This window comes from Cinclus cinclus, chromosome 3 (genome assembly GCF_963662255.1).
Source record: "Cinclus cinclus chromosome 3, bCinCin1.1, whole genome shotgun sequence".
In the NCBI taxonomy this organism is placed as follows: domain Eukaryota; kingdom Metazoa; phylum Chordata; class Aves; order Passeriformes; family Cinclidae; genus Cinclus; species Cinclus cinclus.
The window spans coordinates 104,674,520-104,702,241 of NC_085048.1; the positions used below are offsets into that span (position 1 = coordinate 104,674,520).

General features: G+C 41.5%; 1 protein-coding gene across 1 annotated transcript in view; it reads right to left on the reverse strand.

The window, feature by feature from the left end:
* XPO1 (exportin 1) overlaps positions 1-22,955 on the reverse strand; it is a 33,603-nt gene extending 10,648 nt beyond the window's left edge. The window contains exons 1-12 of the mRNA XM_062490613.1: positions 22,851-22,955; positions 22,277-22,332; positions 18,535-18,666; positions 14,865-14,966; positions 10,895-10,967; positions 3,556-3,617; positions 3,434-3,478; positions 3,164-3,345; positions 2,652-2,700; positions 2,440-2,559; positions 2,206-2,334; positions 1,486-1,644 (exon numbers count right to left, since the gene is read on the reverse strand). Of these exons, the coding sequence (XP_062346597.1) occupies positions 1,486-1,644; positions 2,206-2,334; positions 2,440-2,559; positions 2,652-2,700; positions 3,164-3,345; positions 3,434-3,478; positions 3,556-3,617; positions 10,895-10,967; positions 14,865-14,966; positions 18,535-18,660 (1,047 nt within the window). The 5' untranslated portion in view covers positions 18,661-18,666; positions 22,277-22,332; positions 22,851-22,955. The remainder of the gene's footprint in view (positions 1-1,485; positions 1,645-2,205; positions 2,335-2,439; positions 2,560-2,651; positions 2,701-3,163; positions 3,346-3,433; positions 3,479-3,555; positions 3,618-10,894; positions 10,968-14,864; positions 14,967-18,534; positions 18,667-22,276; positions 22,333-22,850) is intronic.
* Positions 22,956-27,722: the final 4,767 nt, after the last annotated feature.

A 27,722-nucleotide genomic window follows, 5' to 3' on the forward strand; every position in this document is an offset into this window, starting at 1 on the left:
GACATCTTAGAAATGCCGTCACCAAACCAGCCTGTTTGTAAATTATCAAACCCACAGCCTCCGGAGCTTCTGTAAGGCATTTTCAGAACCTCAAAAAAGCCTCAGCAGCTGGTGTCAGTGATTGCTATTCTCAAGACTATTGCTGCTATTTTGTTCTGGATCCTTTGACCCTGGAATACTACTCCTTTGCTTTCAGAGAAGTCACCTACCAGAACATTTTCGACTTCTTTCCTGAAAGAACAGCCAGAGCAGGCTGAGCAGGCCAAGCCACTGATGCAATTCTGACAAGCTCAGATATCAACCAGAGAAATTAAAACTACACAGACAAATCTTTTTTGCCTAAGTTTATTATGCAGTCCCCGGTGAAAGATATCAAAGCAATTGCCCATTAGCGAACAAACAGAATGAAATGATAAAATCTGAAGATATTTTCATAGCTTAGGCACTTCAACAGCTCAGAGCCATTTCAAAGGTAAAGACCTGATTCAGCATCTTCACCTACAGTGTCAAAAGAGGGACTCAGAACAGCCATACATTCATCTTTATACACCAATCTCTCTTCCTAATTTCACTTAGGATAACTGATGTAGATTACTCTGCTAGTCTACAGAGATCCAGTGAATACATGGAACAATTTCAGGAGACTTGCTACATCCAAAGTGCAGGAATTAACACGTGTAAGATGACACACAATTTTAAGTAAAACTGTATTTAGGTTCTATTACACCAGAGCTTACAGAAGTTGAATTTACAACCATTTTAGGCAGGCATAAGAACACGGTTAAACATTTCAGCATTCTGTACAAGACTGAAAGTCTTCAGAATCCGGTTTTGTAGAAGTCTGTTTTATACAGATCTTCCTAGTACAGCCTCAGTCTAAGTAGAAACTTGAGCCTTGAGCTGTGCACTCCTGATTCCCAGGTATTTTGAAAGCTCACTACTTGCAAATTCAGGAAATATCTGTAAATATTACCAGCTGCTCTACTGAAAATAGGAAAGAGATACTCCTCTGAGTCCATCTCTTAAATGAGCTACAGTTTTATTAATACGTGCCTTTTTTTTTTTCTTTTTGCCTACAGTATGTGCTGGACCCTAAAGAGCAGCTCTGGATGCTCAGTGAAAACACAGACTGATTAAGTCATAGCAACAAACACCCTTTTCATGCGAGTTGAACAGAAACCTGTAAATCCATGGTAAAGAATATATTCTTTTACTTTGAAGCACTCTGACACTTCCATGGAGGAACAAGTAAGAAGAAGGTGAGAGAGAATTAAGTTTCCATGCATTGCAGTGGTAAAAGATCACTGAAAACAGAATGCCATTGAAACATACTAAGAAACAAACCTTTTGAGGGGGAGTTTTGTGTTTGTGACTGGTCTTTTTCTCTTACCCACTTTAAGAACAAAGATTGGAAATTCTATCACATCCTTTGAGCATGAGAACACACCTGGAACATTTCTAAACCAGATAAACCAAGCTACTTACCTCCATTAGTGTTTCCCTCAGATTTAACCTTTTTTCTATAAGTAGACCATGCTCCTTGAGGAATGTGCAGAGGAACAAACTGAGATTCTGAATGAAGTTCTGTTCATCATCTTTTCCATTTGAGTATGCAAGTCGGATATTGGTATTTAAAGGAAGCATCTATCAAAAAGGAACCATCAAGAATTTCCCATTTCATATTGAACAGCAACTTTATATTAACAAGAATGTTGCTGGCTGTTTTTAATGAAGAACCTTCAAAATGGACCAACATTGCCAAGAGAGGAAAAGACTGAAAGAAACCCCATGACCCATCCACTTACGATATAAAATCTGAACTGCTCAGAAGGGAATCATCAAATTATATAAATTTGATGTATGGCTTTTAAGGAGAAATGTTCCTATCTGTTCCAAAAATTTCAAAGAAAATTGCAGAAGTTAGGTCAGTTTAGGTCTTGAGACACATAGTCCACATTTACCCACGAGTCAGCAAAAATGCTCAAAATATCTCTTCAATTAATCAAATCAATAGAGCAGAAATACAGCCGCAATCAAGTTCAGAAAAACACACTTGGCATCTTCTGATGAAGCCACAAATACCACCGAAGAACAATACTTTTCTATCAAGGGCTCTATAATACACATAAACCTGTCAGCTCAACTTTCTGCAAAAATGGATTTTGAGATATGAAATTCAAAGGGAGATTTCTGAAAAGCATTTACCTGTTTTAACTGCATCATGGTCAGTGTAAAAAGTGTTACAAACTGTTCTTCATACTGGCTTACACTGACACCTGCAATCTCTGTGAGGCACTTCAAAGAGACATTTCGAAACATGGGAACATTTAAGAACTGTTGAGGAAAGAAAAAAAAAATTAAGAGTATTACAGAAGTGTTGTACAACTTTTCTGCAACTTGTATTTAAATTTAAGACCCATCATTTTTTTGCAAGAATACCTTGTATATTAGTGTGCTGATTAACTTGGTCTCAAATATATATCCCAGAGGAATCCAGTTCAGAAATCGTAGCAAAGTTTCCAAAGTTGCATGGACTAAGGGAGCATTTTGGGAGTTCTCCTGCAAATTATCATTTAGAGTTTATGACATTGTGACACTGTTACTTACAAAGGGGGGAATTTTGAAAACATCATTAAAGAAATATGACTTACCATCACAAATTGACACAGCTGAAATATCTGAGAGAACTCATTGCACATGCTGTAAAAAAAATTTATTAAAAACTAAGCATTTCCACATTTCATAAATCAAAATAGCTACACACACAGGACAGGTCCTTAAGACCTACGCCCATGGATGCATTCAATAGCCACCTGGCTTATCCCCATTTTCATGGCAGTAATGCATATCTGCAATAGCTTGAAGCCTGTGCCTGCAAGTCTATGAAAAGAAGGAAAGACAACCAATCATTGCTGAATGCTGTGCTAAAAGCATAGGAGCCAACAGATGCTACTTGCAGCAAGGTACAAATCCCTGTGTGTACAAGATGAAGGTAGGGATCCCCTAGGAATACTGCTTCAAAGAAAAATCAGTAACCCTCTTGGGCTCAGAAATGGAATTACACAGCTGCAGGTGTACACACAAAGGCTCCAAGTGAGAGCAACTATTTATCAGCAAGCACAAAATCTACTCTGTTCATTAAGATTTAAACAGATATACTTGCCTGTCCTTCAAATGCTTTGCTTTTACTTGAGTAATCTGGCCACTGGAAAAATCAAACACTTCTTCACTCAGCAGTTTCAGGATGACCATGTTGTTCTGACAGAGGCTCTCGCTGGTCCTGCTCGCTCCTACAATATCGCTGATGAATGTCGGCCAGTGCTTCGGCCATTCCTGCTTCAGGATCTGCAAAGGGAAGTAGCAGCACGTGAGACACACAGCAAAGGCAGATGCTTAATAGCAAGGTTTAAAAATACTAGGAATTACAGCTTACCTGAACAAGAATCATATTCAATTTTCCAATATACACTTTCTCTTTCTGGAAAAGAGAAGAGAAGAGTCAGGTTTTGCATAACACTCCCCTCGCTCATCCTCCCCTGAGAATTCTTCACTTACTTCTACACATGTTGGGTCAGATGAGGTCTTGATAATTAGGCCAACAACGTATTTTTTAATACCTGCAGAAGAGGTAGGGATATATTTTCAGCTCTGGCAGATATCACAGATATATCAATAAGTATTTCAGATTGTTCATGATTTTATACCAGAAACACCCCTAACGTGCCAGAGAAGCATACATCCCTCAGCATCCTTCTTGTGTGCTACATGAGAAAAATACACCTGTATTAATCCTGACATGGGATATTTCCGATGTACAAAATGGCTTTACACCTAAATGCTTCAATAAAGCAAAAGACTAATGATTGGAGTGTCCTTGCAATAATTTGTACCAGAGCAAAGGGAGCTCCAAGAATAAACAGAACTTCCTAAGCGTGACTCCAGTTTTAATGCCAGATTTGCTGAAGTGCATGGAAAGCTTTGATCATCTGTACTGTATGCGGAAGTTCAGAGATGCTCCAGTCTACTTAGGTGATACATTTTAAACAAAGGAATTCCTATGCACAGCATTTCAAAGTCAAACACTGTGCCAGAGCTTCGCAAAGCTTTCCCTGTGAAATCTTACAAGAACTTAACTGAAAACTTCATTCACTAACACAGCAGAAATTGAGTGTGAACCACTGGGCTTTTATAGTACATATGGACACTGTGAGGACACAAACTCAGTAAATGCTGTTTTACTGCTTTTTGTTTTTTTTTTTTTTCCTCTTACATTGGCAATCGGCCAGCCAGGAGCACACAGTGCATTAAAACTGTTCATCTTGTTGTATTTCTTCTTCAAATGTTTTTAAGTTTTTTTTTAGGGTTTTCAGCACCACCATAAAACCAGAAAAAAACGCAACCACTGAAGGGAAGCTACACTGCCGAAAGTTTCATTTTGCCACCTAACCCTCAGATCACTCTTAATTACTAAATTCATGGAAACAATGACTGTCCAAGTGACAATATCCATACTGTACAAAACCACCCGACTCCCAGGGAAAGGCACACACAGAGGGCCTGGAGTCATGACCCAGGTGACCATAGCAGGAGTTCAGCTCTGACACGACACTTCAAACTGGGCATTTTGTCATAAGGAAGTTTGACAATTGGTGGATGTTTTGTTATTCAAATTCATGAAGCCAAAAATCTCTTTTCAATCATTTCTTCAACAAGACAAGTCAGCTGACTCACGCAGACAACATGCATATGTTGAGGACTTCAGAAGTTGTCACTTTAAGAACAATGTCTTCTGCTGAAGACATAATACACAGCCTCTGTTCTAAGTTTTAGAATTTGTCTAAGTCTTGACCAAATTTAGTGACCTGTTTTTTTCATTTTAGGCTTAAGCAAGATTAAAAGGGACAATTTATTAATTGTATCCACATAAAACCTGGAAAAACTAGATCCAGACTTTGAGTCATTAGATACATACTAGGTAGTTCTACAGGTAGTTCCAACTGCAAGTAGAACTATTAATCACCATCAACTGGGATCAATCCCCATAGCTCCAGGAGAATGGTTATTATTAAAGTATCACTGTCAGGCACTGGGTAGGAGATATTACCAAGCACTGGTCTGACATAATATGCCTGGTCTGATGTTTTAAACCTAAAACACACTGTGCTGAAGTATTACAGTAATTCACAAATGAAATATGAAACCCCCCCCAAATAATATGGAAATCAGTTTGCAGAGCCAGAAACTAAACTATTATAACCATTCGCAAAACCACTAAGGGAAGCCTATTGTTGCAACTCTTTGCATTTCAAAAAGGAATTAAAAAGTTAATATTGCTCTTAAAGTTCGAACTGCAAATCCATGCTATTTTCCATCTTGCTGCATCAATGGCATTGTGCTATCCAGCAACAATTTGGATACTGTGCTGCCATCAATCCAGCCTTGAGACTAGCAGAGGAAAACAGCTGCTCTGCTCCATAGTTTCTCCATTTAAAAAATTAAAATAAAAGTGAAAATGGTGACCACAGCTCAAAAGACAAACTGAAGAGTTTGCTCCTTTTCACACTGCAGGCTCCTGAGATTGTCCATCCAGTGAATAAAGTCATATTCTTAATCCCCTAAAAGGAGCAGCTATCCAATTCTCTAATGCTCTTTTCGGCTCAGACAATTTTCTACTTTTTCTTTTTTAACTTCAAATGTTATGGTTTCTGCTTCATATTTAATAGCTTGTTTATTTATCATTCCATTGGAAAGATAATTTTCAGCAGAACAAATACATGTCAAATTTATATTCTGACAAAAATCAACCCAGAGTCTCATTACCATTTTTCAGCAGAACATGTCCAAGGAACTGTTCAGGAGTAGCAATCCATAGGATAAACTAAAAGCAGAGTGTTTCGGGAACTCAAAAGGAGGTATTATGTTAAGAATTATAGCAAAGGACATGCACAAGCCCCACAGCCACTGCCTAGATGGTCTCCCTCCATCACCAGCTGAACAAGTCTTGAATAGGCCAACACCACAACTGCCAAATTCAGGCTCTTCACTGAGCCAAGCAGGAAGAGACAGAATGCAGGAAAACAGACCTTCCAATAAACAAAACAAAAGCCACACTGACCACAACACCCAGGACCCACAAAACGTTCTTCAAAGACTATCTGACCTTACAACTGTACTGATCTCAGGACAGCTGAAGGGAACAGACCCTGCTCCAGGGCCTGGACCAGCCCCACTGTTGGAATTTTCTGGAAAGCGAAGCCCAAGAAGTACTTTTGTACAAAGTACCATGAAAGGGATGACAGAGCACAGCCGTGAACTTGAGGCCTTTTAGAACATTCCTGGATGTCCATTAGACACTGTCATGCTTCTGTGCAAGCTGCTCCTCAACAGAGGCAAACATCCAGTAAAACTGAAACACTTTCTGGAGGGAAAGTTGTTATCCCAAGTGACCCAAGCTATGCAATGCTTAGAGTAGAACTGGGACAGTAAGGAACATCACGTTATATCACATGAGTAATTTCTGCAGCCTGAACTTGAGGAAATATCCTGCAATTTAACCTTTGTTAAGGTTAAAGGATGTGTTCCAGGAAGCCAGTACCTCTCCTGCTCACTCTGTATCCTGAACACAGAGCTCCTGTCACAGCCTGGTACAGCAGGTAAATAACCATGGACACAATCAAACACACACCTGCAACAGACCCACTTCTTGTCCTCCAGGCACACAACCACAGTATTCAGTGCAATCACAAGCATTTAACAAGTGTCAAAAATTAAATTCTAGCTGGTGCTGCAGATGCAAGCTCACTCTAATTTACTAAGACTAGTTAAGTCTCTGCTTGTATTAAAGAATAATAGGCACAAATTAATCAGGTGGGTAACGTAACTCAGCAAATTAACATGATTTTGCAATCAGAGTTAGAATTTCAAATGCCAAAGCTGAGCTGACATCTCTGGGGATGTTTGTATGCATACACACTTACGCTGAACTGTTTAGTCCCAAAATGTAGTCAAGACACCACTTTATGTTTAGTGTTAAGAAACAGTGCTTTCCTATACAGTCCCACTATCATCTTTACCCTCTAGTGGTGAAGTGAATTAATCCATGATCTATTTGCTTCTCAACAGAAAACTCATAAAAACTCTGAAAAAAAGGCAGAGTTTCTCTTCACACACACACAGAAGTGCCATGTAGGTCATTCCCTCTTCATTACAGAGAGCCAAAGAACCATCTTCCTCACGAAGCATGCCAGGAATTTCCACTAAAATATCTCATTGCTACACAGAAAAACCCACTGCATGTAAAGCTTTCCACTCAACTCCAGGACCTTCCTGTAAAATGTTGAACTGCATCTCTGAACACTTCACTTTTTCATTTCAGAACAAGAAAAGTTCTACAAGCAATTTGTGTTTCATAATGATGAACTTTATCCATTCCAGCTCCAAACACTCCAGACAACCTTGCCTTGTTCACGGGAACAGTATTTCACTTCACAATGCAGGATTAATGAAACGTAATCACTGCACTGAAGACCAAAAAGCCTTTCTTTTCAGGCAGGTTTTCCCACTGCCAGAGAAAATCCTTTTGAGACCACAACACTTTAATCAAATGCCATCCTTTCTGAGTGTTATTAAACAATGAGCTCTAAAGGATATGGGAGTTTAAAGCCATTTAGTATCACACCTCAATAAAGCAAGAGCTCCAACTTGAGAATGACAGCACAATACCCTGGCAATCAGCCAGGTTGAACACTGGCTGGGATGTTCTGGAAAATATCACCCTCCCCAGCCAGGCTTCAATGAAAACCACATGACATCATTTGTGTACGTGGAAGTGCCATTCCAAGCACCCTCCTGAGGACTAAAATAAATAAACAACCACCCAGAGCAAGGCTAACCATTGCTGGGGGCTATGACCAAACATGTCTCAAGGCTGAACACACAGGCTGGGCATCTGATTTAACTGATTTTTACCCCTTCTGTGCCTCAAACTCCACTTTTGTCTACACAACCAACTGGGTCCCACCGCTAACTCCAAAAGCAAAGCAAAAATCAAGAAAAACAAAAAGCCATCACATCAATATTTTAGAACTGCAAATTGACTGTTTTGCCCAATTCTTGTTCCAGAATTATGGAAAGATAAAAATGAACTTTTCAAAAGTGCTCACAAACACCACCTGAGGAACAGACAGCTATTTTACAAAAGTTAAAAGAAAACAGGGGCAGAAAAGCTGAAACCCAAAAGCTATTTTAAAACAAAGGAAAAATTGCTGAATAGAGCTTCAAGTCTAAAGCCATCTGAAAAAAACACTTTCCTCCTTGCATTTGAAATTCAAGGCTGGGAGCTGAAACCCTCCAGCATACAGACAGAAGTAGTAACAAACCTCTGGCTAACCTCACAGCCCAACAAGTCATTCTGATGTACAGCTTGTTAAAAAAAATAAAAGCTGTAGAAAAGTTACAGTTCATGCTCTGTAATTAATAATATTGCTTTATTTCTCCCAACAATCTTCAGGGAAGTAGTTTCAAAAACTTATTCACTGACCATTTGATTCAGATCTGCTCTTGACTTTAACTCTTAAGCACTGTTGTTGCTACAAAGGAGGAACAGTGTACTTGTTAATGCATTTAATTTTCCTCTTAACCAATACTAAGACTTGTCAGCTGCATTTACATACACAAGACATGTTTTATGAACTATAATAGAAGGTATAACTGATTTGAAACCTGCATGATTTGCTTTGTCACTAAGCATTCCATTTCAGCTTCCTGCATACACATTCCATCCAACAGTTACACTTCAAACAGGAAAATCCTGTCAACCAAAGAATGGCTGGAGTCATGGTAACCTCCATTTAACCAGCCTTGCTATCTCCCAGGTAATCAAGCCACCTGGATGAGCTCTGGAGCAGCTCTTTTGTACCAGCCAGTACTATCAGCCAAACAAAAAAATATAAAACAAAATAAATAATAAAAAGAAAATCGACTACCACAGACCAGATCAAACTGGATTGGAGATAAAATAGATTCTCCCTCCTACACCAGTGAGGCCAAGCTGGATAAAATGCCATGGTACAGAAAATATATTTGGTTCCCATTCTATCCCACAAGTAAAAGCCAGCTTCCCTAGAACTGGATAAACATCAATTTTACAATTTTAGTCTGCCTCTGTCAAAGGGAAAATGCTTTAAAAGCTGAACAACACACATTTGTTTAGTATAAAGGATTTTTTATTTCCTCTGGAGTTTTCATAGTATATAAGTCAGGAAAAGTAATAATAGAGTAACTCAAGATGGTTACAGACAGTAACTTTAGTTTGCCTTGTAACATACTGAGCTTTTGCATCTTCTTAGATGGCAGGAACTACTCCGAGAGCACTGTCACTACTAGAGATAAAATTACCCAAAGCACAGCCAGCCTCATCCTACCACCACTTTTTCTCAGCTCTCCTATGCATTAATAGCATGAATTTTAAGACTCTGAATTCCTGAATTACATCCTGTATTTGGCACTCGCTCAGTTCCAAACTATCAGGTTAGGTCCATGCCTGTGACACCTGTTCTACATCTCCTTTCATCAGTGGGTAAAGCTCCTAACTCCTTTTCCTCCTGCTCTGCTCCCACAGCCAAAAACTTTAGGACAACGACTTTAAAATACTGAAACTAGGATTTAACAAAATATGACTGAGCTGAGATACTCCAAGAATTAAAAGCACAAAGAACTGAAGGTAACTTTAGTAAGGTGCCCTTCTAGTTTCTCAAAAGGACGTAGCTGTATCTGAGCCTTAGCTGAAGCTGTTCCCCAGAAACCTCCAACAGCAGAATGAATGGGAACTTCACTTTCAGTTTTGCTTTCAAAGACAGCTACCCTTTGCTAACCTGCAGCTGGAAGGGATGGAGGAAAGTTGAGGAGTAAGCACAAAACTGTAAAAGTTTCTCTATATGCATCTCTTTTCATCAATACTTAAAATTCTACTTCAATTAATATAGTTTCAGAACCTAAGCACTGGCAGTAAAAATTTAAAGTATGTCTCAGCATAGTTAATAAAAGCTCACAGCAGAACACAAAAATCCACAACTTTTAATTAGTTCCAAGACCAGCTTTTAGTAAAAGCTGAGTATAGAACAGTGACAACATTTAATGTCAAAATTTAAACTGAATGCCTTTAATGTTTTGAAATCCAAATTGTAATGACCTGACAGGCAGCCATATGAATAGTACTAACCCTGTAAGCACAGTGGTAACCACCATGTACTGTAGCCAGTGTATAAAAGTCAGCAACATTGCTTGCTACAGGGGAGAAAACCCATAAACTAAACAAAGAATTTTATTTCAAGACTTCCAGCTTCCTTGCACTGATGGGAGACTGGGGGCCTACCCTGCAATGCAGCAATTATAACAATCTGCCTGTTTATACACTTCATAAATTAAAGCAACTGCACAGCACCTCCCTGCCCAACAGAATGAGTGATCATCAATAGCTAAGAAAGTGCATTTACTTAGTGTTTCTATTTTTAAATCATTTTAACTGCTTACAATTTCAAAATAATCACACAAACCTATACAAGGTAACAAGGGGGCCACAGAATCTACTTGGAGCTGCACAGAGAGCTCTGAGAGGATAAAGAAAAAACCTCCTGTGCCAAGTACAGAGAATGAAAACGTCTACCTCAATGCCAGGGGCTCACCTCAGATGTTTCAAAACTATCAGTCACACCTTTTCCACAAATTTACAGTATGTCAGCTTCTCACCAAACCACGAAGACCACTATTACATAAGTCAAAGATGTGGTTTCATCATTTAAGATAGCACAACACATTCACACAGAGTCACTTAGAGACTGACAATCTAAATCTCAGTACAGAAAGTTATGAGGAAAATACAAAAATCCCTCCCTACCTTCACACTGGTTCCTTGGAAGAATCTTCCATCTTGTTTTTATCACATTTTCCAAGATTTGCAGTCCATAATACTGAAATTGGAGAAGAACACAATGTGAGTACGTTACTGTAGTACTAACTAACTTGCAGGATTCTCATTCAATCAGACAGTCACACTTAACATCTAAGACTTACAAGATTATTAAGCTAACAGTTTTATTAAATATATGTCTATTCACCCATTTACTGAGGTTTCATGCATCGTATTTCCTTGTTTTATTCTTGGCTATACTAAGTCCTGCTGTTTGATCATGCTCACACCAGGAGGGGGAAAAAACCAATAATGAAAAAGCCCTCTGGCAGACAATTTTGACTATCTGGAAAAGTAGCAGCCAGATATGAATTTGCATCACAAATGACTGCTCCTGCTTTGAGTATTAACACAACCAGGCTCCTAAAATATTTAGCAGCTTGGATGGTGTCTCAAGCTTCCTACTGTTCCTCTAAGAGCTGGAAAAAAAAATCCTGTCTTTGTATCACATGTCCTGACACTGGCACTTTCTAGAGAAAGTATTTCCCAAACTTCACTGGTGTGTTACTTTAGGAACAGCAAGACAACCCACAGGTTTATTTAATTTCAATCCCCACCCCAATATGGCAGCTATTTCTACTATTTAAAGATGAACTTTTGTGCTCAGTCAAAGAACAATAAAAATGTGAATAAGCTCTTGGAAATAATTTTACCTTTCAGGAATTCCTTCCTATGTTCTTACCCGGAACCATTAACGCTGCAAATGGCCATTCCCTCTGCCCCTTTGTCCCTACTGCCAACTCACAGTAACAGGGAAAGAAGTTTGTCATGCTAGACCGAAGAACTTTAGTATTTAAAACCCCATTAGCATGAATAGACAGGAGAGAAAAGGGGATGAGGAGCTTTGCATTTACTTTATCTACAGTGGATTAGGAAGAAAAAAAAAAAAAAAATCAATGCCTGAAAGGTAAAGTCAAGTTTTCACAGTTCCAAGTTTGGCTGAGAATAAGAGTTCCTCTTTAAAATGGTTAGTTGTTACACAAAGTAGGATCATTAGCATTTCGACCAAAGGGATCATACAGACTTCAGTTTAATTAAAAAAAACACAATGTAGACTGTCCCAAGCTACATTGTATTAAAAGAGCATTTTTTGCTGTTCTCATCTTAACATAACTTACACCCCCTTTCCTTCTCTAGCTGACCCCAGCTCCCAAGAGACTTCAGGTGCACATGCTGCATTTGCAAAATATTCTGTCCCCTTCCAAAACCTTGGGCACCAGGAAAAATTATGAACTAAGAGAAAGTTGGTAGGGTGTTTTTATTTACTCCATGGTCAGCAGCAAAATCTTAGCAACTAGATTTTAACCTATAAATTGATTTAATTATTGTGGCATAAAAGCTAAATCAAATCAAGGGAATTCTCATGAAGGAAAAGGTACAAAAACTTTCTTAAGCAAAATGCTTCACAGGAATTGATTTCAGCCACTGCTATAAATTTACAGACGCCATCTGCAACTGATCCAGGCTCATGATACAAAACATACTTACAAAAGCTCCTAACAATGTTGACAGTATGAATATCTATATCAGACAGTGCTAACCTCCTTGAAGCACACCTAAACTCTAGTGAAATTTCTATGTTCTACAGGCACACACATTAATTTTTCACGTATAAACTAACTAGAAATGTTCATTGTCTCCCAACTTTTTTCCACAAGCAAACTTATTTAGCTTTTACACCAGAATGGCAAGTCTAGTTTCACTTTAAATAAACACTAGATGGCCAAATGAAACTTAAATGAAAAACCTAACAACAGACTAAGGACAGACCTCATCTTCAGTGGATTATTCCCTCACTGACAATTTCCTAGATCCAAAGAAAAGGACAGACACCTCCAGCGATCTGCCACACCTATCCCTCATTACCTGCTCAAACATCTCATTTGGGTCCATGGACCTTAAGCTGCTCGTGCTGCAAAGGTTTCTACTCATTCTTCTATGACTACAGTTCTGCCCTCTGTAGTGTCTTGTTCACTGCTTCCTCAGTCCTACAAATACTCCTTTTCCCTAAGTCACACTCCCTTGTGACACTGAACATCAGCAGCAGGAAATTCACTGTGTGCAACCCTCACCTGCACACCCTTCTTTCCACACCACACTGGAGAGGCTCCATCAGCCCCACCATCCCACAAAGGGCCTTCAAGGGTCTTTACTTTCTTTTGATTTGATTATTCTAATTACTCTTATTTCTTTGATAATGAGAAACACCACTCCCAAAAAAGTCACCGATACCAATTACAAAGTTCTGCCTTTAATCAACTACTGGAACACCAACAGCACACGTGAACACATTTTAATTCTGTTCAAGACACAAGCCTGTCAAAAACTAATTTACTCCAGGTTTGCTCTTTGCTAATTGCCTACCATTAATTCACTGCCCAGTTATGAAGATGAGGGACAGGTTAACAGCAAAAGACTCAAAAAACCCCCTAAAAACGAAACCAAAAGTATTAAATGATCCCTATGGTAGAAATTTCTACGGCACCCTTATTACTTATTTTATGCACAGAATCCCTTTCCCTCCCACCTCCCAAGAAACAAAAAACAATTGATGAACAGAATTCAGTTAAAGGGAATCAAAAGGGTAGACCTTGTGGAGGCCTGCCGTCAAAGCCTAGCTGTGTCAGTTGCACAGGAAGACACCCCTTTTCTTCCTATTACAAGCAATCAACATAATGGAACATTATGATTAATATCAGGTAGTGTTAACAGCTTTAATTAAAGAAAAAATATGATTGCATAAAAGCCAAATGTCATAGTGCATAAATTTAGCACCAAATCATTTGCAATTTATGTAAATTGAAGAATTCTTTACCTGTTGCTTTCTTTCTGTTCCTCTAATCATCTCATTTTTCACAAGACAAATTTGAGTTTTTAAAAATACTGTTGATAAATCAACTTAAACATTAGTAATGTCTGTCAGTATAAAAAGCAAAGTTTACCAGGCAAGCAAACAGGCAAACACTGTTACTTAAAGGTGCTTAAAGATGTTACTTTGAGGAAGTTCTTTAAATTGTTTTCCCTTCAACTTCAGAGAGCAAGGAAAAAAATACGAACTGCTTCATGAATACCACATGATCTCAGAAACCATCCAAACACATCTTTTTTCTGTTTGAACACAGTGTGTATCCAGCAGAAAAACATGCATGTCAGTTATTTTAGAAAATAATCATCAAACTTAAGACAGTGAAAACACATTTGGATCATCTTTTTGGCTCAAACTTCACAAGTCTTAGGTAAAGCATTTCAAATTGTAGAAAAAGTCCTGAGTGCTGCCCATTTTAGCCTTTACCATGATGGCTGGATTTCCAACAGCAATACAAAGCAAATGTGTGCTGCATAGTAGCAAAGAACTAATGTACTACAAACTTTGGGGTGCTTAACCTTTACTGGTTGCTCGGAACCTCAGCCTAATAAGGTTTGTTTTGTCTTTAACACATGCTAGGGACAAATTTTCTCCTCAGTTACGTGCACACGGCTTTCACTGTGATCACACACAGCCAAGCACTTACCCAAGGACAAAATGTGGCTCTAGGAGACTTTTCATTACTCAGATTTATACAGACATAATACCAATCTTGGGAACTGCCATAATGCTTCTATGTTGCTTGAAAAAAATTCTGTGTATCCAATTTAGCTCATTCTCAAAAAAAAAAAAAAAAAAAAAAAAAAAAAAAAAAAAAAAAGGGGGGGGAAGGGACAAACTCTTGGCAATGTAAAAAGAGGTCTGAATATTTTTTTCATTTACAGTTCTTGTTTAAAGCCAACTTTGCAAACGAGACAATCAAAAAATATGTTTTGAATCAAGAAAGTCTATGGCTAAAAATAAGATACCTTCCTCAAAGCTTATGAATGGAAGAAAGATGAAAATCAAATAAATAAAAGTTAATTTGCTTACTTTGGTATTCATGTTCTGAGAGAACTCCAAAATAGTATCAACTCTTGTCCACGCATCAGGATGTTCTTTTAAGTGAGTCAACACTTCTTGTGCCATTCTTTGCTGAAAGAAAATTTGATTTGAACCAAGTGTTAGTATTAGATTATTTAATAAGTTATATACTGTCACTGAAGACATCAATATCTAACACTCCATTTAAATTACTTATCTAAGAGTTAGGCAAAACTCAACCAGCAGCAACAAGTCCCTCAAACCTCCTTCTGGGACAGCTGAAGTTTAGTAACAATCAAACTCCAAAAGCCCATTGATGCAGGACAGTAATTACCCACTTCTACTCTTCCATCCTGAATGATTCATCCAGACCAGCAGCAAGAACAGCACACATGATGGGCAATACCCACTAGGCAATGAAGTTCTCTCCCCTTCCACCAAGTCATCTAGATAAACTTCATTCTAGGGCACCCAAACTTCCGAGGTTCTAGGTTCCAGTGGAAACACTTATACAAAGTGCCACTTTTAACACTGTTAAACTGTAACACTGTTTTGTGTTTGCCAATTTTATTTTGAAGAACCACAGAGCAGAGCATTAGAGGTCTCCAATCCCTACTTCTGAGGGATTCTTGGTGTACCTAACTACCTACAAAACCACTGGTCGCAGGAAGGGAGCTGGTCATGCTAATGGTTTGCTCTTCCTTGGCACTGACATTATCAATTACTGTCCTAGATGCTGTGGTTTCCTGAAAACCTCATCTGAAGTAATTACGCACTGAAATAGCTGAATTCATTTCAGCCATACTTTTCAAAAGCCTGGATGTCCTCAAGAATTTTTAGGGAACCAATGTGATGTCAGCCATTTCCAAAAGTGCTGTGCAGTGACAGATCTTGCTGTAAACTGTAACCCTGACAAACATCAGGCACTGCCTTACCAACAAGGTGTACATTTTACAACACAATTAACAGAACTCAGGTCATTCTTTCACTGCACTGTAGAGCCAATCTGACTGAGTTACAAAGCAGTTAAAGCTTTGCTTTTAGGATTAACTTAGTTAGAACTTACTACAGCCATGCAGCTTTCTAGTCTAATCTAAGTACATACTTGAGCTAATGAGCAACCGGTGTAAGAAAACCTGTATTTTCAGAAACTTAGGAATGCCATCAAGACCCCAAATCTATATAAAACACAAGAAACCGACAAACTTGGCATGTGATTTACAAAACAAAATTGGAGGTTCTAACAGGAGAGGGAAAGGATGCCTAAATTATCTGTACAGAACAACTTGCACTCCTACTTGATACAACTGAGCACAGCAGAGCAACTAACTGGACCAGCAAATCCCAGCAGATTTGATATGGACAAGTACCACACAAATATTCTGTTTAAGACCACAAGTACAGCATGACGTCAGAGTTCAAAAAAGAAAAAAACCAGCACTTTTAATACACTTTAGTTTTCAAAGGGAAGGAATAGCTGTATTACTTCGAGGTTCAATGCTTTTATATTGGCCTCCTGTTTGCTTCTAATACTGGAGACATATCCCAGGATCAAATTTCAACACCAACAAAATATAGCCAGCCCATATCCTTCTCCCACTGCTGAGAGATTTGCTCTCATATCCACTAACCCCTTTACTGAACATCAAACCGTGTAGTTTCATAAACAGTATAAATTTAGTAATAATGGTTAATCAAGAACAAAGCCTCATGGTATTGCTGGCACCAAAAAAAAAATCTGCCAATAATCTTTCTGGATGCATGAAGATCTAAGAGATCAATGGAATTAAGAAGCTGGGATGAGTCCAGGTAAACATCTATGAGTTGCATGAAATCTCCTTAGTCATGTGTTGCACTGGGGTGGGGACATTAATTTCTTTCAGAGAAGTATACACAAAAAAGCTGAGAGAAAAAAATTTAAATCTCCAGGACAGAAAATAGCTTCTTTCTTGCCTAATACAGATCAGCAGATAACAGTTTTACAAGCAGAGATAAGAACTAAGCAGAAGGAGGAGGCAGGTGAATCTGAAAGCAAGTTCAGCACAGGCCATTCAGGTTGCATTCTAAACCTGTTTTACCCTGACATTACTCTGGCCTATTCCAGGAAAATCACTGGTAATCTCCCAGTTCTAATATTTAGTTTCCTCAACTCCTATTATTTGTCACCATTTACTAAAGGACTTGAGCTGTCAGACTCCAATGACAACCAATTTTTCCTGCATTTTTTTAACCCCCTGGAAGAGGGAAAAGCTCAGACTCCCTGAAATGTCTCCATTTTGGAAAGGTACTAAAATAACTGACCAAAGTTTCATTGAGGTGGTTTGTATAAGTACATGCATTTAAACAAGCTTATATCATAACTCACTTTTGCCAGTTAAACACCACCTCTTGAATTTCTCCATCTTATTGCGTTGATTTTCTAAATACTGGAGACTCTTCCCAGTTGTTTTAAGTGAAGCAACTTCTCACAATGCCAGAACAACGGCACTTCGATCACTGTATTTTGTGTTAATCCTTTATTTTCCTTACAAACCTTCCCAGCTTTTTCAACTCTTCAAACCAAACAACATTTTAAGCATCACCTGTTTTGCAGGGCAGTAAAAGACCACAAAACAAGTGCTACAGATGTCCATCATTTTATTGCGAAAGCTACGAGGAGTCTTCTGTCATTCAAGCACTTTAAAAACTACAGCATGTAACTATTTGAATTTAGAACACCCAAAATGCAAATATTTCAAGACCTATTGGAATTCACATTAGCAAGCTTTACAAAAGCTTTTTTTTTCCCTTAAAGTGATACACAAAGCAAGTATATGCAAGTATATCATTGTTTATTCTAACAGCTGGAAAGAATAGAGAAGCATCAGCTACTTTGTCCCATTTAATCCACTTATTGTTGTGCAAGACACTCTTAGTAAGAGATGCCTGACACTGAAACTCCCAATTTGTGAGCCTGAACAATTAAAATCTGCCAGAAGAGTAACTATGCCAACACCCTTTGTAGCAATACTTGCTCTCAACAATTAAGTCGTCTTTCCAAAGGAGTTCAAGAAATAGATAAAAGCAATACAAGATGCACTTTCAAGGCAATATATGCAAACACACAAATGCACAGTCCTTCCATTTCACCTTAATACTTCACAATCTGCACTAAGTCCAAAGGAAACAACGCGAGAAGAACCTGTGCAAACTGTAATGGGAAATAAAAAAAGACCAGACACTAGAAAGGAACAAACTCTTCTATTAGGTATGCATAACATGCTTTTTTCAAAAATATAAACGCAGTAATAACATCACTAAGATTTTTTTCTTTTAAATACAACTGTTCACTGAAGTGAACATCACATTCTTCACAATCCTATCCACAATAACATTCAGACCCTCCTGAAGAACTAAGTCAGAAAAGGTGAGGTGCACAAAGTACCCTTACCAAATCCTATTTGCTAGTAATTCTCAACATCAGAGGGCAAGCTAGAAATAAACACACCCCAAATAAACATTTCTCCAAGTGCCACTTCAATATAAATTCACATTTCACCTGACTGTCAGTGATATTCCAGTCACTAGCTCAGTAAATTCACAGATATTACTAATGGTTACTGAAGTGAATTGATTTTCTTCAGCTGATTTGATGAAAGGTTAAACACAGGCAATAAACGTATGTTCCAGGTCCACTTACCTGTGCACCTTCTCCATGGTACAAGCAGTTCACCACATTGTCCAAGAGATTGATATCCAGTTTCTGGTTAAAATCCAGCAGCTGACGAGCTGCATGGTCTGCTAACATTGTCATAATTGCTGGCATAGATTACTGCAAAATAAATTTTTTAAAAGTGATCAATTAGTAAGAAATTATTATCAGATGCAGCTGTAAAGCAAGTGCTTCAACTTAGCTCATTTGTCTCATTGAAACAAGATGCTTATGTCAGCAGCAGTAGATAACACTGGATACAACACTGCTTTGATTGTGGGGCACATACCAGGACAAACTTTTCTTTATTCCCCGTGAAAAATTCACCCATCACTATTCTAAGGGTCTTCAACAGGTAAAACACATAATAACAGTCTGACTAGAGAATGGGCTGTGTTACCAGCATCCTGGGGCTTATTTCAAATCCCCATCAGTCCATAAACGTATCTGCTGGTTGAAAAGCCTTGTGCCACTACAACCAAAACCCATTCTGGCAAACTGAGCCGAGTAGCAAGTTCCCAAGGCCAACATTCACATTCAGAAGACTCAGTTCCAAAAGCTTTTAAACACTTGGATATGAAGGTGAAACGTGATCTACACACAGAGCAAGAAATTAGCCACAGGGCATTTTTCAAATAGTTGGGGAAAAAAAAGAAAAACCACCTTACAAGTTAACCACATCCAAGTAAAGAATTACCACTGAAACTAAGTTGACTGAAGGCACTTCTAGAACATGAAGCAAAGGGACTTTTAAGTCAGCAGGTTACGTTGTGTGCCATGGGAGATCACTTCAAAATGAAATGGAATTCTATTGGAGGTTTCGGGTCCCTTAAAACCAGGGACACATGCATTAACTCTTTGTCCTAGATAGAGCGGCATTGATATTATGCAAAGGGAGTCAGGTGGGGTGTGCACGTAAGATTCTTTACCAGCCAGAGACTAATGCAAGATAAAGACATCCGTGAAAAGCAGGAAAACAAGCCAGAAGTCACAGAATTTCTCATGGTAAGTTATACTCTACCTTTTCCACACCACTCTCCCTCCCCCACACTGGAAGCACCTAATCAAGTTTATTGCCCTGTTCTCACTGAAAATGGCAACTCCAACACCTATTCCCACCCTGCCATCTACAGCACCTCTGTGCCACTCACTCTCATTCTCAAACCCCATAAACCTATAAATCTCACATAAAACTGCTCACTTAAACAGCCAGAAGTCTAGGCAGGTGCAAGATCAATCAGAAAGTTACACCAGAGCCATCTGCATACTCAGAAAGATCCAACCTGAAACCCTTTCAGGAACACACCCCATTAAATTCAAATTTGCTCTAAATAACTCCATGTGTAAGGAAAAAATTGTTATACGCTTTATGTATTTAACTCATGCTCAAAAGTAAGGAGCAAGACAAACCTGTGCCTCAACCCTAGTCATTACTAATCAAGTGAAAGTTTTACAGTAGCATCCAGACAAGGAAAATCTTTTGTTTAGAAGCATGTATTAGCAAGTTGTGTCAAGTAATTTCTTTTACTTCTATATCTAAATATAGCTTCAAACCCTAATATTCTAATTGGATTTTCAAGTAGAAAACTCAGTATCACTACATTAACACAACCATTTTAAGGGCTTCATCTCAACATCCAGTCAAGTCTTTCATAACATTCTTCTCCTCCAAAACCAGGAGAAAATAAACATCAAGTAGAGAACAAAAAAATATTAAATTAACACTCCATGTCTATTCTTCCTTCTTTCAACTCCTACTGTTTTCGAAATTGCGATGTTAAGTTTGGAAGTGAGAAACACAGCAGCAGAAAAGGCCGACTTCATTCTTCATTTCAGTCTTTTGGCTCAGGAGGACGCTGAAAATGTCACCTAGCAAATGAGGGGCAATAAGCAGCACCGCTAGAAGAAAACTTCGCCCATTAAGAGGCTCAGAGCAGCCACTGCTCCCCCAGCCACTCGTGCTCCCGGGCACGCCCCTTTTTGTCCACATCTGGCCTCCATGGCTGAGCCGTGAAAAGCGGTTTCCGAACTACGATAAATGTCGTGAACCGGTCTCTTCTCAGGTAAGGCCATTCATTACAGACCTGAGCCTCCGTCGGTGGCTTTCAGGCCACCCCCAGAACGCCAAGGAGGAGCAGCGTGACCGAGAGAAGTTATTCAACACATGGGAGCAGAAAGGAAATGTTTTGAATAGGGCCCTTCGCCACTCCCAGCATTATCTTCAAAATGACCTACCTACTTCGCCAGGCAAAACACAGAAATGGCGGCTTTGTGGCCACCACCACCTGCAACCAACTCGATCTCTCTCTCACGCCTAACACTGTACCCACATGAAGCTCACAATCTCTGATTTACTGTACTCCTACACTTTTCCCTCCCCCATCATGCCTGAACTCCGGAACCGGTTTAAGCCTCGGCTCCAAGAACCACCACTGATCAGTCCTTCAATAAATTGCCGAACAGAAATAAAAGAAAGAAGTTAAAAAAAAAAAAATCTTAACTACAAAATAGCAAGAATGTGACATCTACCGAAGGTCAAAAGAACTGCATTTACAGCACTGTTTACACAGTTATCCCAACTCTCGATGACCGTGGACCTTTAACACAACAGTTAGCTTGTTGTGGTAGGCCCGATTCATTTTGGCATGTAGCACACAGGAATAACAGCAGACACTTAATAGTAAGAAATGCTGAGCGTTCACCATGAATTCTACAGCACCTTTAACCCAGATATTTAAAGCTCATTTGGCTCAGAGACTAAAAAAAAAAAAACAAAAAAACAAACAAACAAACAAAAAAACACCCTGGGAGATTCAGTGTGCCCCATTTCTAAGCACGAAATGCAAATGACTTGCCTCCCTCTTCCAAGGAATTAGCTGCATCACTTGTAAATCCCACCCAGGAGGGGTGAGCGGCACTGAAACGCAGCGCACGACAAACGCGTTCGCATCACACTCCACACACCAGCAATGGCAACGAAACCGCCCCTTCCCTTCGCTCCTTCACACACACACGTGAAGAAGGACGAGACGGATTAAGTAACATCTGCCCGACACCTCGGAGCGTTCATTTTCGGCTGGAAATAACTCACACCCACCCAGCGCAGCGGCCTTTTCTCGGCTCCTGCCGCAGCGCCCCGGCGGGCGGGCAGCGCCCCGGCTCTCGGGCAGCCCCCCCCCGGCTCCCGGCTCGGGCCGGCAGGGCCCGGTTCCCGGCAGGGAACGGGACCGGGCGGTGGGTCGGGCGGGCCGGGGCCCTGCGGAGCGCGGTGGCCCCGCAGCCCCTCCCTCCTCCTCCTCCTCCCCTGGGCTCCAGCCCTGCGCTCTATACAGGGCTCCCCACGTGATGCAGGCGGACGTTTCAATACTGCTGCACAGACACACACACAAAAAAATATTTCTGGAAACTTCCACTCCTAATAATTTACAGATTATGTCGCCGGGTTTGCCCGTACCCGATCCCAGCCTGCCCGGCCCCTTCCCAACAAGGAGCATCCCCCGCAGCATCTGTGGCTGTGCTCGGCCAGGCCAAGGATGCTCGTACCCCAAACCCCATCCTAGCGCACCCCCGCCCCTCACGGCTTCTCCACGGGGTCCATCACATCTCTCCTAGCACAGACCAGGCTGTATGTCCCCTGCAGGGGCACATCCCCCTCGTTCTGCCTCCCAAAATACCCCGCTCTGCCCCCTCCGCGTTGCCCATCGCGACCCCCCTCATAACCCTCGCTTACCTAGGGGTTTCTCACAGCCTCTTCCTCCAGAAAGTAGGGGCGGGAGAACCAAGTTTCTAACCACCACACGCCACAACAAACAAACAAAAAAAAAAAAAAAAAAAAAAACCAAAAAAAAAAGAAAATAAAAAAGACCACCAAAAATAACCCACTCCCAAAAATAAAAAAAAATAGTAATAATAAAAAAAACTAGGGAGGGGGGAAAAAAGAAAACAGCACGGAAAGAGGGGAAAAAAACACCACGGCAAGAGGTGGGGGGAAAGCAAGCGCTCCCTCCTCGGTGGTGGGTCGGGGTTAGTGGCGCCACTCCTCCCCTCGCAGCGTGCCCGGCCTGGCTGCACCAGGCGCCCGCAGCGGCCTCCGGGGCTCCGCGCTCGGCTCCGCGCCTTCTTCAGCCCCGGGAAAGCGGCCGGCGCGGCGCTCCGGCCTTGCTGGTACGGGGGGATCTACCCGGCTGCGCCTCCCGCGCCGCCCAGGCCCGGCCCCGCTGGTTCTCGCTGCCCCTGCGGCTGCCGCCCTCCCCGCCTGGCGCTCAGTTCGCCCCCATTCCCGCCGCCCCCCCCGCGGCTCGTACTAAACTTCGCCCCCTCAGCTGCGAGTCCCCTACGAGCAGGTCACACACGCGGCGGCGGCGACGGGGACTGAGCGCGGCGCGTCTACCCCTCCTAATGCCACAGGCTCGGAACCGGCTCAAACCGGTTCAGACTGGGAGATTCCATCTCGGTTTAGTTTTCAGCCCATGGCGCCGCGGAGCGTTTGGAAACCTCGGGGGCTCCGCCCAGCTGCCGCTGCCATTGGCCCCGGGATGTGCCGCCGCGAAGGCGGCCGCCAAGATGATTGGCCAACTGGGCTGTCAATCAGCTGCGCCTCTCGGATGGGCGGGGGGAGCGAGCGGCGGTGGGGGGGCGAGCAGAGAGGACCCGCCCCCTCGTCAGCAGCGCTCTGCGCGCTAAGGGGGGGCCGCCGCTCTCCGATAGGCTGAGCCGCGCTGTCACTCAGAGGGACCCCGCCCCTATGTTCGCAAAGCGCGGGCGCAGGCCTAGCCGTATTCTTATTGGCCGGCGGTTTTGGCGGTGTGACGCGCGCTCCTGAGCGCGGCTTTCGGGGCTGCGGCGGGAGGGGGCGGGAAAGGTGCGGCCGTTGGGCGCCCCCGGGCGCGTGCCTGAGATGCAATGGCGGGAGCGGAACGGGTGGTCCGTGAGGGAAATGGATACTCGGGGTGGGGGATCTGTGTGAGGAGAAGGGGTTTGGGGGCTCTGCTCAGCGGGGAGGAGGGACTCGGGGGGTGCTGATTCGTGACGGGAAGAGATTCGTGGAATTGGTCTGTGAGGATGAAGGGTTCGGGTCACTGGTCCGTGAGAGGAAGGGGGTCGGGATCAGGAGCACCGTCCAGTTCGTGCTGAGGTGCTGTTTGTGAGGGAGTGCAGTGAGGACACGGGAGCACCCTCAGTGTGGTGATGGCGGGCATAAGCCCGCAGGTCTCCCCTGGCCGGGAGTGGTGTGGAATATCTCAGCTGTAGAGTGGGCCCTCTGTGAGCAGCACGAGTATCAGCCCCCAGTGAGTGCTTGTAGTCCCTTACCCCAGCAGTCCTGTGCTTTCCATCCAAAGCCTGTGCAAACCGCAAGTGAGGTGTGTGTCTCCTCCTCTACAGTGCCTGTGTCTGTGGGGTGTCTAGCTTCTGCAGCAGCCCTTTACAGCTGCCCTCCAAAGTGTTCTTCAAGCAAGGCTGGTATTAAATTTATCCCACTCTCAACCTCTGTAAGGCATGTTAGGTAACCAGAGGGGAGTAGGAGTGATCTTGGGGCTTTTCTGTGGTGGTACAAACTCAGCAGGCTAGCGTTGCTCATTGCATCGCTCCCTGAAGGAGCAGAGAACATGCTCGCCAACTTCCACGTGGAAAAGCTCCTATCAGTGAATGTACTCTGTACCTACAGATGCATTTTTTTCAGTCTTACCCCCTCCTTTGAAAAAGCCGTAGCTATAGAAACTTATGACTCACTTCTATGAGGAGGCTACTTTTATGAAGTATTTAAATACCTTTCTGAGAACAAACTTTCATCTCTTCAATTGAAGCAGTTAATTTGGTTTTGGGATGGCATTACACTGGTCAGTGCAACTTAATGGAAGTGATACTTTTGATTTGCGGAATGCCTGCCCTCTGCATGGTTTCCAAAGAAAATTCTCTGTAGCTTTGTTGAGGTGGTGTTCACTTGTACTATGCCTGGGAGTATGGGAGGGATGCTTAAGCACTTTTCCACATCTTTAAAAAGAGAAAAAAAATACACTGTTTTGTGGTGTAGAGCAAGTCGTGGCTAAATTGCCACTGGCGTGAAGTTTGTATCTAGCAGGCAGGTGCTGTGCTGTCGCTAATAAGTTGTAACTTAACGATGTTTTTGAAGCCTTTGTTGGCTTTCTGACTTTACACGTAGTGTGTGCTCAGCCATGTAGCTGCTGGATGGGGCTCAAAACCTGTAGTTTTTCTGTATGATTTTTTTAATCTATACCTTCTGTGGAATGCAGCAGTTTAAAGTTAGGCATCTGTAGTCATCCCTAAAAGATTGCCAGTGCAATGAAAACCATACATACTTGAATAAATAAATACGATTACACATACTTACACTGTTCTGATTGCCTGACCAATTCTAGCAGTGCTGTGGGGATTCCAGTTCCTCAGTCTTCATTTTGTGGGCATGTGTTACGTGCTTTCTTTACTTTGTTTCTAGGACAGCTGGGGAAATCTCATATTCAAATGCACTTTTGTGTTTTGGGCAGAATCTCAGAGGATGCAAGACAGTACAGTGCCAAATCAGATCCTATGTGATGTAATACTGGCTTAATGTGATGTATTGCTGCACTTACTTCCTCAGTTAAGTTTCTTGGGGGAATTTCTGCAGCATTTAAGGCTGGAAGAGCTGGAATATAAATGGTTTCTCTTATTTTTTTATCGTGCCTAAAAGGAACTGCATCCTGTTAACATCTGTGTCAGGGTGGTAACAGGGGTTTGTTTAATTCAGCTTGTTTGTCTTGCTCTGTTGGGTTGGCCTTTGCAGAGTGACTGTAATTGAAGATAGCACTGGAGCTGCTGGGATTGAATTTGAAAGTGATTCCAGTGGAATAGGCCGGCATAGCAAACTGTTGGTGGGTTAAAAGCAGGGCTGTAACTCTAGTACTTAGAATAAACAGTTGCCATGTGTGTTTTGATGTTCTAGCTAGCTCTGGTGTTCAAAACAAACCAATGCAAGAGACCAAAAAGTCGGATTCTTTTAACTCCTTCTGCTTGTTCCGAAGGTTCACTTCTATTTACTTTGTGTGTATATGTATTTGAGAGACAAATGTTTAAACCCTTAAGTCAATTTGTTAAATGAATGTTAACTGTTTTGGAAGTAGATGCAGCTTCACAATTTCATCAGATATTGGTAATGCCCCAGATTGCAATGTGGTTTTAATAAACTGCAGGAGTAACAAACACAGCAGGGGTTGGCTCTGCCAGTTTTGCGAAATCCTGTGCTTGAGTAGGGGAGAGTTCCTGCCTCATCACTGTTATCTCAAATAACATGTTAATTTTTTTTTTTTTTAGATATAGCCTTCCTATCTTCCTGCAAGCTGTGGTCTGGGAAAACTGAACTTTTCCCATCTCTTTTCTGTAAGGAGCCAGGCAATGGCTGGTTCAGAAACCTGGGGCAGTCAGTAAAAAGCAGCTGTTTTAGCAGGGAGGGTGTATCTGATCACAATTTTTCTCCCACACATGCTGTCAGGAGTTGTTTGTAAGCTTGTGCTTGCCACTGTTTTGTTGCCACTGTTCCATGTCTGATGGCTCCTTTATTAGATGTTCAGTCTGGTGTTTCGGCCTTGCTGGAATCAATAGAAAAATTTGCTTGGGTTTCAGGTCAGCAGTGTGGCTTGGTACTGATAAAAGCTAACTGCACGCTAGGCAGGATCAAAAGGAGTGCAACCAGGACATCAAGTGAAGTGATTCTTTCTCTCTGCGGATCACTCAGCAGCTGCATCTTGCACACCATGCCTGGGTTTTGGTCCATCACCACAAGAAAGATGTGGGAAACCCTGTGCAAGTCCAACAGAGTGCGTCTTCAAGGTGGAGAATGGACTGAGAGAGCAAGGCTTCTTCAGCCTAGGAAAAAAAATGGGTGAGGGGAGACCCAGTAGCACAAACCAAAGCAGGGAGTGGGTACTTTATGGGCAGAATTAAGTAATTAAGCTTTTGTGTTCTATTTGTTCTTCACAAGGGCCCCACAATTTTTGGGAGTTAATATATTTTGAATGTTTGTCTAATCCCTGCCCACACTGTTCAGGGGTGATGGGATAGGCCATCAAGGTCTGAGAGTGTCACAAAATAAAGGCTATGTGGATAGATATGCAGTGCTTATTAGCTTTAACACTAGAGAGCTCTTCCTTTTACTTTTTAAAGCTTCTTGATTTGTTTTTTAACACTCTTCCTGTAAATTTGCTTTAGCAGATCATCGCCTTTAGCTGTGGAAAATTTGGTTTTTCAGAACCAGAATGATTTTCTTGGGTGGTGTGCCAGTCTTAGGGGTTGTGCATCTGGGAAAGTTGAGGGTCTGATAGAGGGAGGAGGTGTACAAATAAGAGAAAAATATCAACGTGGTGTCATAGTTTGACTGGTGAAGTAGGACTTGTAAATGGAAAGACCAGGGAAGAGAATAAAATAGAGCTGGGGAAATAAGGCAAAGAGAAGGCAGGTGTTGAGTGAGGCTGAAGTGGAAGGAATGAGGCATTCAGAGGAAATTGCCAGCTGTAAATTTTCAAGGATGTCTGGGCAACACACAACTGAAACCATCTGTTAATGTCGAGTGTCATTGTTAAACAGCTCCGGTTTCCACCTCATCCTTCAGGAAAGGCCCTTTCCCCATCCTTGCCTTTATGGGGGGCGTGTCCTGACTGCAGTTTTCACTTTACCATGCTGTGTCCGTTGCCAGAGCTTTCTTCTCAAAGCAGGGAAGGATGCCTTGTAGTTTCCACTGTCTCCTGCAGCTGTCCCACTTTGTTCTGGAATTATTGACATGATAGGACCAGGAAATATGTTTAGCTAATGAAAGGAATGCAGAGAATTTGTTCTGTCCTTCCACTCTTGCTTCATGTCATTCTAGAAATGGCAGAACTAATCCTGTCTGAGCATCGCTCTTCTCATTGAGCATCTGCTGCCATTCTTAATTGTTTTATTTTTTCTTTGGGAGAACTTGTATTGTACTTTTTTGTTCTTTAATTACTTTTATTTGACTCCACCTTTACTGTGCCTTTGGCCAAACAAATTTTGCATTTCATTTCGTTTGTTCTTATGTGGAAGAAAGCAACTGTTTTGATGAATGTCCCAGATCAATGATTTCAGAGAGGCTGGATGTAAGAAGAATATTAACAGCATTTGCAGATGATCATGTCAGGTGTTACAAACACAAGCAGGAAGAAATA